Source organism: Saimiri boliviensis, chromosome 2 (assembly GCF_048565385.1).
Source record: "Saimiri boliviensis isolate mSaiBol1 chromosome 2, mSaiBol1.pri, whole genome shotgun sequence".
Taxonomy (NCBI): Eukaryota; Metazoa; Chordata; class Mammalia; order Primates; family Cebidae; genus Saimiri; species Saimiri boliviensis.
This window is the reverse complement of record NC_133450.1, coordinates 26,439,951-26,452,852: the sequence shown is the minus strand read 5'-3', so window position 1 is coordinate 26,452,852 and position 12,902 is coordinate 26,439,951. Positions and strand designations below refer to the sequence as shown.

Genomic DNA, 12,902 nt, shown 5'->3' with positions numbered 1-12,902 from the left:
AGCTCAGGCTGCCCTTCCAGTGACCTCAGCATAGAAAGCCTAACCCCTCAGGGACTCCACTTGACCTTGGGTGTCAGCCTCTGCCTGGCCAGGAAGGCCATGAGAAGGGCCAGGCCCCTTGCAGCCTCCAGGAGAGCAAACCACCCCTGGAAGTGAGCGGGAGGAGAGGAGGCAAGAGGAAGGGGCTGCTTGCGTTGATGTCTCTCCTGCCATCCTCCCCTCTCCCCCTGCAGAGCCCAATCGTGACCCAGTTCTTCCCCTCCGTGTTGCTCTGGGCCTTCACAGTGATACTGCCTCTGATTGTCTACTTCTCCGCCTTCCTCGAGGCCCACTGGACCAGGTGACCTGGGGGCCTCCTCTCCTAGCCCTGCAGTTTCTCCAGCCTCTTCTCCTGCCCTGGCTTCCCCACCAGCCTGGCACTTGGGCCTCCCCTCTAGCCTAAGGAGGAGAACTGATAAGGGATGGTTTTGACACCTGAAACCATCCCCAAAGACCAGTAGGTGTTCTCTCTTTGGAAGGAGGGTCTGGGTGGTCTCTGGGCCCCTGGAATGCTGAGACAGAGCCACCGTCTGAGTGTGGGGCCAAAACCAAGGCCTCCTGGGGCTTCTCCCTCAGCCCCCAACCATATTCTGAAGGCATGGAGCTATAGGCATGAGCTAGGCAGTCTCAGGCATTCCAGGCAGAAGGCACAGGAGAAAAGACTCATGTGGGACAGGCAATAGACTGCTGTGGCCACAGAGTGGCCCACGAGCTCACTGTGACTCTCATCACATATGGCCCACACCATGCCAACCTTCGACCCAATCAGGAGCTTTCCCATTTGTTAGCCTTGACGGTTCTATGGTGGCAGCTCACTGGGTAGAAAGTATTTGCCATACCCTGGGCAGGTGGCACTACTTTGGCTTGAAGGTTGCATGTATCTCAAAAGTTGTTTCCTGCACCAAAAATTCCTACTAGTCCACCAAGCAGCAAGCCAAAAGGTTTGTTCTAACAGAAAGCCTTCTTGGCCTTTCCTCTGGCCAAAAACAAGACTTAAATTGATCACTGAAACTCTGCAGGGATTTTGCGTATTCTTGGTAATGACTCTTTAACACAGAGATGTCAACTATGTGGCACATCTGTGCCTTCCTGTCCCTTCCCGTGCCCAGCACAGATATCACTAGTCGATCATGCTGTTCTTTCCTGCTGCTCCCAGATGCAGCACAGCTCACAGTGGTGTCTGGAGATGGCGTCGGTATGCACGCTCAAACCCATTTCCCAGCCCAGACCTCTACTCTACATACGTCTGTATAAGTCCGTTTTCACACTGCTGATAAAGACATCCCCGAGACTGGGTCATTTAGATAGGAAAAAAGGTTTATTGGACTTACAGTTCCACATGGCTGGAGAAGCCTCACAATCATGGTGGCCGGCAAGGAGGAGCAAGTCACATGTTACACGGAAGGCAGCAGGCAAAGAGAGCTCGTGCAGGGAAACTCCCCCTTATAATACCATCAGATCTCATGAGACTTATTTGCTATCATGAGAACAGCATGGGAAGGACACACTCCCATAATTCCGTCATCTCCCACTGAGTCCCTCCCACAACACATGGGAATTATGGGAGCTACAAGGTGAGATTTGAGTGGGGACAGAATCAAACCACGTCAGCGTCTCTCTTCCTCTCTATTTTTCTTTTTTTGAGATGGAGTCTTTCTCTGTTGCCCAGGCTGGAGTGATGTGGTGCAATCCCGGCTCACTACAACCTCTGCCTCCTAGGTTCAAGCAATTCTCCTGCTAGGTTCAAGCAATTCTCCTGCCTCAGTCTCCCAAGTAGCTGGGATTACAGGCGTGTACCATCACACTCAGCTAATTTTTCTATTAGTAGAGATGAGGTTTCACCATGTTGGTAAGACTGGTCTCAATCTCCTGACCTTATGATCCATCTGCCTCAGCCTCCCAAAGTGCTAGGATTACAGGCGTGAGCTACCGTGCCTAACTCTTCCTCTCTATTACGTAGTTAGGCCCTTGGTTCTTCTTAGGCCATCCCCACTGACAAATATCTCTCTTCGTTTCCTTCTAGATCAAGTCAGAACCTGGTCATGGTACACAAGTGCTACATCTTTCTGGTATTCATGGTGGTCATTCTGCCCTCTATGGGACTGACTAGGTACCGCACTTCCAATTATCCCTCCTGTCTTAACCAGGCTCTCCTTAGGGTTAAGACCTCCTCCTTCAGATACTGAGGCAACTGTGGTAGCTGCAAACCTACTCCTCAAATGACAGCCTCATGCCTGTCATGGGTGTAGCATGAGCCAGGCTTCATACAAGCACTAACGTGTCAGCCATGAGCTTGGCCAACATAGAGCTTATCATCCGGCTGGGGACACAGGCGTGCTTACCAGTTGACCGACAGCCCCACATAGGAACAACACAGCCAAAAAGCCGTAGAAATTCAGAGAGGGAGAGAGTACTGTGAGAGACACGAGTGAGTACTGCGAGAGACACGAGTGGGTACTGCGAGAGACACGAGTGGGTTCTGCGAGAGAAATGAGTGGGTACTGCGAGAGGTACGAGTGCGTAAACAAGAGACACGAGAGGGTACTGCGAGAGACATGAGTGGGTACTGCGAGAGACATGAGTGAATACTGTGAGAGAAATGAATACTGCTGTCAGAGAAATGAGTGAGTACTGCAAGAGACACGAGTGAGTACTGCAAGAGACACAAGTGAGTACTGCGAGAGACACGAGTGCGTACTGTGAGAGATACGAGTGGGTACTGCGAGAAACATGAGTACTGTGAAAGACATGAGTGAGTACTGTCAGAGAAATGAGTAAGTACTGTGAGAGACATGAGTGAGTACTGTGAGAGACATGAGTGAGTACGGGAGAAATGAGTAGGTATTGCGAGAGAAATGAGTGGGTACTGTGAGAGACATGAATTAGTACTGCGAGAGAAATGAGTACTGTGATAGACATGAGTGAGTACTGTCAGAGAAATGAGTAAGTACTGTGAGACACATGAGTGAGTACTGCAAGAGACATGAGTGAGTGCTGCGAGAGAAATGAGTGGGTACTGAGAGAGAAATGAGTGGGTACTGCAAGAGATATGAGTCAGTACTGCAAGAGAAATGAGTGGGTACTGCAAGAGACATGAGTGAGTATTGTGAGAGAGATGAGTACTGTGAAAGACATGAGTGAGTACTGTCAGAGAAATGAGTAAGTACTGTGAGAGACATGGGTGAGTACTGTGAGAGATACGAGTGAGTACCATGAGAGAAATGTTTGCTCACAGTTTTGCAAACTGGCCCAGGTTTGCTGGAGGAGGTGGCATCTTGAGCTCAAAGGCCAAAAGATTCAGGACCAGGACAGCCCAGGACTAAGAAGGCAGAGTGGAAGTGTGGACTGGCCAGCTGGAATAAAGCAAGGGTCTTTGGAGATTGGGCAAGGGAGGATGGTGGAACCCTCAGCCTTAGCTCAGGTTTGCTAACTAACAGGCCTGCCTTGTTTTTGCTTCTAGTTTGGATGTCTTTCTCCGCTGGCTCTTCGACATCTACTATCTAGAGCAGGCCTCTATCAGGTTCCAGTGAGTACTCCCGCGCGTCCACCAGGGCTGCTGTGTGCACCCACTGGAGTGGGTATATGTGCTCTGCCCAAATTTGCTCACAGAAGGGTGGACAAATGTTTGTGAACCTCCTCTCTGGGCAGACTCGTTACCTTTCCTGTGCTGAGATCTCTTTGGCAATCTGGTTAAGCCCAGGGACCCCTTCTCAGAACGACGTTTTTGAAATAATTGTATATTCACAGGAAGTTGTCCCAAAACAGTATGGGAGTGGGTGTTTCATGAGCCCTTTATGCAGTGTCTCCCAGCAGAAGCATTGTGCATAATTATGGTGCAACAGCAAAACCAGGATATTGACACTGGTCCAATCTGCAGAGCTTATTCAGATTCTGCCAGTTTTACATGTACTCTGAATGATGTCTTTATGTGCACAAAATACATGGATTACAAAGAAAACCAGTTATACTGAATTATAGTTATCAAGATGTTTTAAAAATCAAATTTTTGACATCGTTTTTATAAACACATCGATAACAAGATATTACTTTTTCTTTTGTTCTTTTTTTTTTTTAAGACCAAGTCTCATTCTATCACCCAGCTGGAGTGCAGTGGTGCAATCTCAGCTTACTACAACCTCTACCTTCAGGGTTCAAGCAATTCTCCCACCATAGCCTCCCAAGTAGCTAGGATTACAGGCGAATGCCATGATGCCAGGCTAATTTTTATATATTTAGTAGAGATAGGGTTTCACTATATTAGCTACGCTGGTCTCAAACTCCTGGCCACAAGTGATCTGCTCACCTTGGCCTCCTAAAATGCTGGGATTACGGGCATGAAACACCACGCCCGGCTGATATTGCATTTTTTATATAGGCGAGCTAAAGTTACATTTACTGTCTTAAAAACATCAGTATAAAAGCTGATATGACTTATCGGATAAGAACACTAAACTAGGGGGATCTTCAACGAAGTAACATGCAGACCATGTGGGACATTCTGCCAATTTCAAATTTTTTTGTTTTTATGGTAACAAGTGTTGAGAATCCCAATTTTCAAAGACATGCAAATGACATGCAAACTTCCACAACTTTCTCTAAGGCAAGGATCAGAATTCTCCAAGATATTTTTTAGTAGAGATGGGGTTTCACCATGTCGGCCAGGCTGGTCTCGAACTCCTGACCTCAGGTGATCCACGGCCTCCCAAAGTGCTGGCCTCCCAAAGTGCTGGGATTACAGTTGTGAGCCACCATGCCCCGCCATATTGCCCACATTCTTCATGAAAGAAAATGCTAAATTTCAGTTGGAGATTCATAAAAATAAAGATATTATTTTTTTCCCATCCTAGTTTACAGACCCCCAGAAATCCACTCATGGATTCTCCAGAGTCTTTGGACCTGGGTCAGACACCTTGCTTTGGATCAAGCCAATGCATGTATCACCTAACACACCCAGGCTTTATGTGGTCCCCACCCCTTCCTGCTCAGTGGCCCACTTGTTAACTTAATTGGGTTGGGGACATACGTATTATAGGAGAGAGAAAGAAATGTTACTCTCCTTGTCTGTTTCTGTATCTCCACCCCCACTCCCATTTCCTCTGCTGCTCTCCTCTCTCCCCCCACTTTTAACGTCTCTCCTTTTCCCCGTGACTTCTGGCCCCGCCCACCCTTTCCCCGACTGCCCAGGTGTGTGTTCCTACCAGACAATGGCGCCTTCTTTGTCAGCTACGTGATCACGGCAGCTTTACTTGGCACAGGCATGGACCTGCTGCGTCTGGGGTCACTCTTCTGGTACAGCACCCGCCTCTTCTTCTCTAGATCAGAGCCAGAGAGAGTCAACATCAGAAAGGTACAGGCTGGCCCTTCACAGAGCACAACCCTCAGTTTCCATTGGAGGGTGACAGGGATAGGGCCTGCTAGAAGCACCAAGGGGTGGGAGGGATGGTGAGGATGGGTGGCGATGGGGCACCTTGGTCTCCTGGGCTGGAAAGGAGGCTGCCTCCCTTGGTCTCCAGGGCTGGAAGGGAGGCTGCCTCCCTTGGTCTCCAGGGCTGGAAGGGAGGCTGCCTCCAGGCCTGAGCTGCCAGGAGGCTGATGAGGAACCACAGAAGTAGCCAAGACAAGGGAACTGGGCCACCTCAAGGTGACACCTGCCTTCTGCCCCAGAACCAGGCCATCGACTTCCAGTTTGGGCGTGAGTACGCATGGATGATGAACGTGTTCAGCGTGGTGATGGCGTACAGCATCACCTGCCCTATCATCGTGCCTTTTGGTGAGTCATCTCCAAGGCATGCCCAAGGGCTGCACACCCACAGATGGGGCGGAGAAATTGAGCCCCACAATATCAGCCACCTCCTGGAGCACAAAGAAACCTGTGATGGGGAGGTGTCAGGGCTAGGGCCAAGCTGGGGGTGCAGGGGAGCTGAGGTTGGGTGGCCGCTGACAGGAAACATTTGCTGAATGAATGCATGAGTGAACGACTCTTCACCAAGCTGGAAGAATCAGTTCTGGGGGCTCAAGGGAAGCTGCTGGCCCGAGAGGTCAGCACCATGGAGCTCCCCCAACCTATCCTTGGCTGCTGTGACTCTGACAGCCCTGGATCTGGCTTCTCAGGCCTGTGGAGACACTGGAGCCTCAAAGGTCCTGACTTGAAGGGGCCACTGAGTAAGTCTCTGCCTTTGGCCCCCAGGGCTCCTCTACCTGTGCATGAAGCACCTGACGGATCGCTATAACATGTACTACTCCTTCGCACCCACCAAGCTGAACGAGCAGATCCACATGGCCGCCGTCTCCCAGGCCATCTTCGCGCCACTCTTGGGTCTGTTCTGGATGCTGTTCTTCTCCATCCTGCGGCTGGGTAGGTACTGAGCCTGCCTGGAGACCCCACCTCCACCTGCCCCACTGCTCTGTGAGTCCCTCAACACTGACCCTGTTAGAGGAGAAAAGCCCAGGCGGGGCAAGATGCTGCTCACCAGACCTGGCCACATCCAGTGACTTCTCTGGGCCTAAAGGGCCTGTGTTCGAGTCTTAGCACAGCTTCGAGGCTAAGAGGAGGGCCTGGACCAACATGGTCCACGGATGTGACTCTGAGTTTCCAGCGCTCAGGGCGGGAAACCTCGTACTCCTTCATTATAACTCCAGACGCTCAGGAAATAGAGTATCAGCTATTGGGAAGCTCAGTTCCCATGACATTTCCTCTGGGATCCTATAAAATGCCTGGTTTTTTGCTTTGTTTTATTTTTTAATTTTATTTTTTGAAACAGGGTCTTGCTCTGTTGCCTCGGCTGGAGTGCAGTGGTGCAGTCACAGCTCACTACAACCTTGACCTCCCGGGCTCAAACAATTCTGCCAACTCAGCCTCCCTGGTGGCTGGGACGACGGGCATGAGCCACCATGACTGGCTAATTGTTTTTAATTTTGTAGAGATGAGGTCTCACTATGTTGGCCAGGCTGCTCTCGAATCCCTGGGCTCAAGCGATCCTCCTGCCTAGGCCTCCCAAAGTGCTGGAATTAGAAGTATGAGCCCCACACTCAGTGGTAGATGCCTGGTTTGGGGGGGGTTGCCAAAAACCTGGAAGAAGACCTGGAGGCTGCAGTAGTGGCCAGCCTTTGCCTCGCTCTTTAGCGTCACAGAGCTGCTGCCCCTGCCCAGGGGAGCTCAGAGACACCCTCCTGGAAGCAGTCCCTGCAGGCCACAGATTAGAAATCCCTCAGTTTTCTCCCCTTGCAGGCGCCTGTGCCCCCCAGCAACCCCAGCCCCACTGCCCTTCCCTCGGGACACTTGACCTCAACCTTCTCAGTGGCGGGAGAAGGGAGACGTGGCATTATCTTTCCTCTCCCTGTCATTCCCCCTGGGCTTCAGTCTTGCCAGGCTGAAGGTCTGGAAAGACAGAAGCTGAGTTGAGTTTCAAGGTGGTGAGAAGGGGTGGTGTTTTCTTTTCTCTCCCTGCCATGAGGGCACCCATGGGGTTGACTCTCAGTCATATATGTGGCTTACCCATTTGCTGTCACCCCCAATGGCTTATCCCACTATCCGTTCCCTGCCACCTCTCAGACTTCATTTTTTTCCATAATGCTTTTTTCTAAGAATAAAGGAGTACATGGATTGTCATGAAGGCTGGCTTTGGGGGAAAAAAAGAATAAAGGACTGCGTGTTTATTATGAAAAATAGAAAAAAATATAAAGACTAACATGTAAATGACCCATCGTCTCACCCAGAGCCTGGCATCTCTCATTCCCAGCCCCTCTTCCAGGCATGCGCTTTAGGTTGAGAGGGAGCTGTTGGTCTGTTGTTACTTTACAAAACTGTGATCATCCACACTGTCACATTCAGTCCTGTACCCTGAGGTTTTGTACTGAACACAATGTTCTGAGCAATTTCCGAGGTTGTTAAAAGACTGAACATGTAGGTGCCTTTCAGTGGTTGCCAGGTTTTGTCCGTTCTCCATAATTGGATATTGAGATTTACCATTTTTTGCTACTATAAAAACACTGCAGTAAGCATCATTAAGCAGTGATCTTTGACTGTAAAGCATGATTTTTAAAATATTTACCTATTTAGAAAACTGCTGCCATAAAAAAGGGGCCAAATAGGCCGGGCGCGGTGGCTCACACCTGTAATTCCAGCACTTTGGGAGGCCAGGTGCGGTGACTCACGCTGGTATTCTCAGCACTGTGGGAGGCCGCACGGTGGCTCACGCCTGTCATCCCAGCACTGTGGGAGGCCGAGGTGGGTGGATCACGAGGTCAAGAGATAGAGACCATCCTGGTTAACACAATGAAACCCTGTCTCTACTAAAAATACAAAAAATTAGCTGGGCATGGTGGCATGCACCTGTAGTTCCAGCTACTTAGGAGGCCGAGGCAAGAGAATCGCTTGAACCCGGGAGGCGGAGGTTGCAGTGAGCCAAGATCATGCCAGTGCACTCCAGCCTGGGCAGCAGAGCAAGACTCCCATCTCGGAAAAAAAAAAAAAAAAGGTGGGGGGTACCAAATATTCCCAAATGCAATGTAGGTGACTTTTTACCTTCTAGATGTCCTCTCTGTGCCATCAGCAGAGATGACTGAGCATGCTCACTTCAAAAGGGCTTGCAGGGAAAGGTGTAGGTCAGAGATGGTGTTGGGGGCACTGGCGGAAATGGTCACTCATAGATACTTCCCAGGGACCGTGGTGTTGGAGGTGACTGGCAGGTGAGGAAGGATACATTGAATGGGCACTGCAGTGGGTACTGAAGCCAATTAAAATATTTTATCATGGACTCTACAAGATGCCAAATTCTAAACTGGTCAAATAGACAAAGGGATGATGTTACTGTGTCAGACTCCTTTATATCATTGTTATCAGAGGAGGACTGGGCAAGGTCAAAGCCCTCATGGTGGTGCGCCACGGTCCCCAGGCATCTGCCTGTTGGGTGGCATCTCAGCTGGCAGGCTCCTGCCCACGGCCCTTTCTTCTCTTCGGCAGGCTCTCTCCACGCCATCACCATCTTCTCCGTATCCACACTCCTCGTTTCCTTATTAATTGCCTTCGTTGGCATTTTTCTGGGGAAGCTTCGGATGGTCACTGACTACGAGGTGAGTTGCCAGCCTGCCCTTCCTCCACTGCTTCTCCTGGTCACGGTGGGGGGACAGAGCTGTAGGATACCCTCCAGACCTGGGCTCCTATAGCACCAGAGGACGAAAGGGTCTCACCTTTCTCTCTGACCATAGAGCATGGAGCCCAGTGTATGGTGCATGCATGCCTTGCACCAGCTTAGGCCCTGTCCCCTCTCCAGAAGACACTGTCGTCTCCTTTTCTGCCCTCTGACACCTCCTCCAAACTGCAGGCTGCTGGCCCATCCTTCCTGCGATATGAGTCCAGTGCAGCCACTGAGCTGTGAGCCTCCAAGGACCGGAGGCTGAGAGATGATGGAGCGAAGGAGGTTGTCCAGGGCATTGATGATGATTTGGAAGAGGGGGATTATCATTTTCTTGCCTTTAAGACCCCAGGCTGTTGAACTTGAGGCTGCCATGTTTGGAGGTGGCCCCTGCCCCCACATGACTCCTTTGGCTGTTGGCAGAGGGCCCAGCCTTCTCATTAGGAGAGGGGAACCAATCCATGCTCTTTTAGAGCCATGCCAACAACTGGGTGTTCCAGCTCAGTGTTTTCCAGAATGGATGTCTATCCTGGGGCACTGGAGTGATTTCCAGTGGATCACAACATAATTTTTCATTTTTCATGGTTATGTATTTAACATTAACTTTCTGCTTATGACAACTGACACACAGTTTTCTGTTTATAATAGTGAATCCTTTCCTTTCCTTTTTTTTTTTTTTTTGATGAAATCTCACTCTGACTCCCAGGCTGGAGTGCAGTGGCATGATCTCAGCTCACTGCAACCTCCGCCTCCTGGGTTCAAGCAATTCTCGCCTCAGCCTCCGAGTAGCTGGGATTACAGGCGCCCATGACCATGCCTGGCTAATTTTCATATTTTTAGTAGAGACAGAGTTTCACCATCTTGGCCAGGCTGCTCTTGAACTCCTGACCTCGTGATCCACCCACCTCGGCCTCCCAAAGTTCTGGATTACAGGCACGAGCCACCGTGCCTGGCCGTATTGTTTCCTTTTTAAATGAATATAAATAAAGGAAAAGAAGCTGATTTTAAGGACTGACACCTGAATGAGCCAGAGGAGGGACTTGGAGGAGGATCTCCTTGCTTCTGATGTCTCTGTGTCCAGGGCTCTGGGCACAAGCACCCGCTGCCCTCTCTACCCAGCCTTCCTCTTCCATGCCTGGCTGGAGCACCACTTAGTGAAGGGCCAGCATGAATGATCCACTGGCTCTGTCTTTCTGATACAGCAGCATCATGTGCTTGGGTTGCCCAAGTGTCCATTCTAGAGAAGGAGGATGGCTGAGAATCTAGGCTGCGTTGGTTTAGGATTCTTTCCAAACTAGAAGGGAAGCCGCAGGAGGAAAGACAAGAGTGCTGAAGTCAAGGCTTCTCCTGGACTCTAAGCAGGCTTGTCTTTGAACCTCAGTTCCACCTCTGCTTACTTCCCCCCACGATGGTCCTTGAGAATAGAACATTCCAGAACAGACTCCCTGGCATCCCAGCCCTCTCTCTGTCCCCCTGGGCTTCAGTCTTGCCAGGCAGAAGGTCTGGAAAGACAGAAGATTAGTTGAGTTCCAAGGTGGTGAGAAGCCCAGGTGTGGAGTTGAGGATCCTCTGGATGTGGGGGGAGGAGCAGAGAGCAGACCCCCATCCGCTAACCCAGCACCTCTCCCTGCTGCAGCCCGAGGAGGAGGAGATCCAGACGGTGTTTGACATGGAGCCAAGCAGCACCTCCTCCACGCCCACTTCCCTCGTGAGTCCTGAGTCTCGGGGACAGGTCAGGAGGGTGGTGCTTGAAGGGGTGGTCTGCTCCAGTGGCATTGTGGGGGACGCCAGCATTTGGTGCCCGCTCTGGGTATAGGGAGGTGATGGGGGACCCCTGGGCTCCCTCCTCTGACGCAGCAGGACTTGGCCCAGGTCAAAATGCTGCCGTGGCCATGGCTGAAGAGTGGGGAAAAGAGAAGAGCCACCAGGTACTCGGCATTGTCTGGAAGCCACCCAGGGAGCAAGTACTTGGTCAGGGAGGCCCAGACCTCAGCGACCTCGGTCATGTAGACGCAGGGGGGCCTGCTGAGGCTTGGTCTCAGGACCCAAGGCTGCCCCCGAGAGCACAGGGGCAGGCAAAGCGACGCAGACAGAGCTTCTGGGAACTATTAGAAATCTGCACTGATGGTAAGGCAGGGACGCTGAATGAGCGAGCCGGTCTGCCTGCAGAGAGGCTGGCTCGGAGTGCAGGGCCCGCAGGCTGGGTGCTGGCTTTCACATGGTGGCTCGGCCTGGAGGGGCATGAGCATGATCACCCACCTGCAACCCTACCACAAATGCAGCTGCAGGGCCACCAATGCACACACTGAGCTGGGTACTGGGGTCAGCCTGTGCTCCAAGGCCAGAGCACCTCGGAGGAGCTCTGAAGAAGGGTGCCAGCCAGCCTGGCACTCAGCGAAAGCATCCCAGAGGAGGGAGCGTCGAATCCAACCCCAGGAATGGGCATATGGGATGCCAAGTGAAGTAGGGTGTGGGGCAAGAGCTTTCAAGGACAAGGAGCAGCCTGCGGAAAGCCCTGGAAGACAGACCGTAGCTTGAGGACTGAAGACAGTTTTCGGCATGGTGGAAACAGAGTGGACAGCAGGGCCCTAGGGGAGCCGAGGCTTGCTTTAATCGTGGGCAGAGCTGGGTGTGAACGCACAGTGACACAGCACAGACAACACACCAGCAGGGGGCCAGAAGTCACTGGAGGGCCAGGTTTCCTCACTTTGAAAAACCCTACATACAGGCACAGATTACCTCTGAGAGGAAACAGGAGAAAGGGCTTCAGTAATGAAGAGACGACCAGGATTTCAGAGCGAGAAAGTCTCTTTTCCTGGGACCCTTCCGAAAGGACCCCTCTTGGAATATTGTTAGCAATAAGGGTTCGAAATCTTATGAGCCTGGCGCTTTGCTGTTTTCTGTCTTAATCTTTCGGTAAACCCACACAGTAGGGGTTTTCATCCCCAAATGGAGGCTCAGAAGATCAGTCAGTGTAGACTCCAGGGCACCAAGACTCAGGACAAAGTTTGAACGAGGTCCATCTGATTCTAAACCCTATGCTTTTAAAACACATGACTCGGATTTATTTTTAAAATCTTGCCTTATTACAACAGGGCCGTGTGAACATTGCGCATCATTACGGGGAGGGGAAAGGATAAGCAGAAATAAGGAAATCAGAAGCCCAGATTCCCGCACCCAGAATGATAGTGTACATTCTTCCAGATATGTATATGTTATGTGTCTCTTTCAGATAATTATATGTGATTTACATAGTTTTTTTTGTTTTTTGTTTTTTTTTTTGGTGATGGAGTTTCGCTCTTGTTACCCAGGCTGGAGTGCAATGGCACGATCTCGGCTCACCACAACCTCTGCCTCCTGGGTTCAGGCAGTTCTCCTGCCTCAGCCTCCTGAGTAGCTGGGATTACAGGCACGTGCCACCATGCCCAGCTAATTTTTTTTTTTTTTATTTTTTGGAAGAGACGGGGTTTCACCATGTTGACCAGGATGGTCTCGATCTCTTGACCTCGTGATCCACCCGCCTCGGCCTCCCAAAGTGCTGGGATTACAGGCTTGAGCCACCGCGCCCGGCCTCCGATTTACATAGTTTTGCTAAAATGAAATAGTACTGCACATACTGTTTTATGAGACCAACGCACTGCCCACGGCACTAGGAGGGCAACAAAATATACTGTTTTATAACCTTTTTTTTTTTTTTTTTTTTTTTGAGACAGAGTCTTGCTCTATTGC

The 12,902-nt window shown here is 50.8% G+C and overlaps 1 protein-coding gene across 3 annotated transcripts in view; it reads left to right on the top strand.

Moving 5' to 3' along the window:
* TMEM63C (transmembrane protein 63C) overlaps positions 1 to 12,902 on the top strand; it is a 137,861-nt gene that overhangs the window by 120,584 nt on the left and 4,375 nt on the right. For all 3 annotated transcript variants that reach the window (XM_074392940.1, XM_074392941.1, XM_003924585.4), the window contains 8 exons: positions 234 to 340; positions 2,063 to 2,149; positions 3,500 to 3,565; positions 5,224 to 5,386; positions 5,704 to 5,809; positions 6,227 to 6,394; positions 9,002 to 9,111; positions 10,810 to 10,881. In XM_074392940.1, coding sequence (XP_074249041.1) covers positions 234 to 340; positions 2,063 to 2,149; positions 3,500 to 3,565; positions 5,224 to 5,386; positions 5,704 to 5,809; positions 6,227 to 6,394; positions 9,002 to 9,111; positions 10,810 to 10,881 — 879 coding nt within the window. The remainder of the gene's footprint in view (positions 1 to 233; positions 341 to 2,062; positions 2,150 to 3,499; positions 3,566 to 5,223; positions 5,387 to 5,703; positions 5,810 to 6,226; positions 6,395 to 9,001; positions 9,112 to 10,809; positions 10,882 to 12,902) is intronic.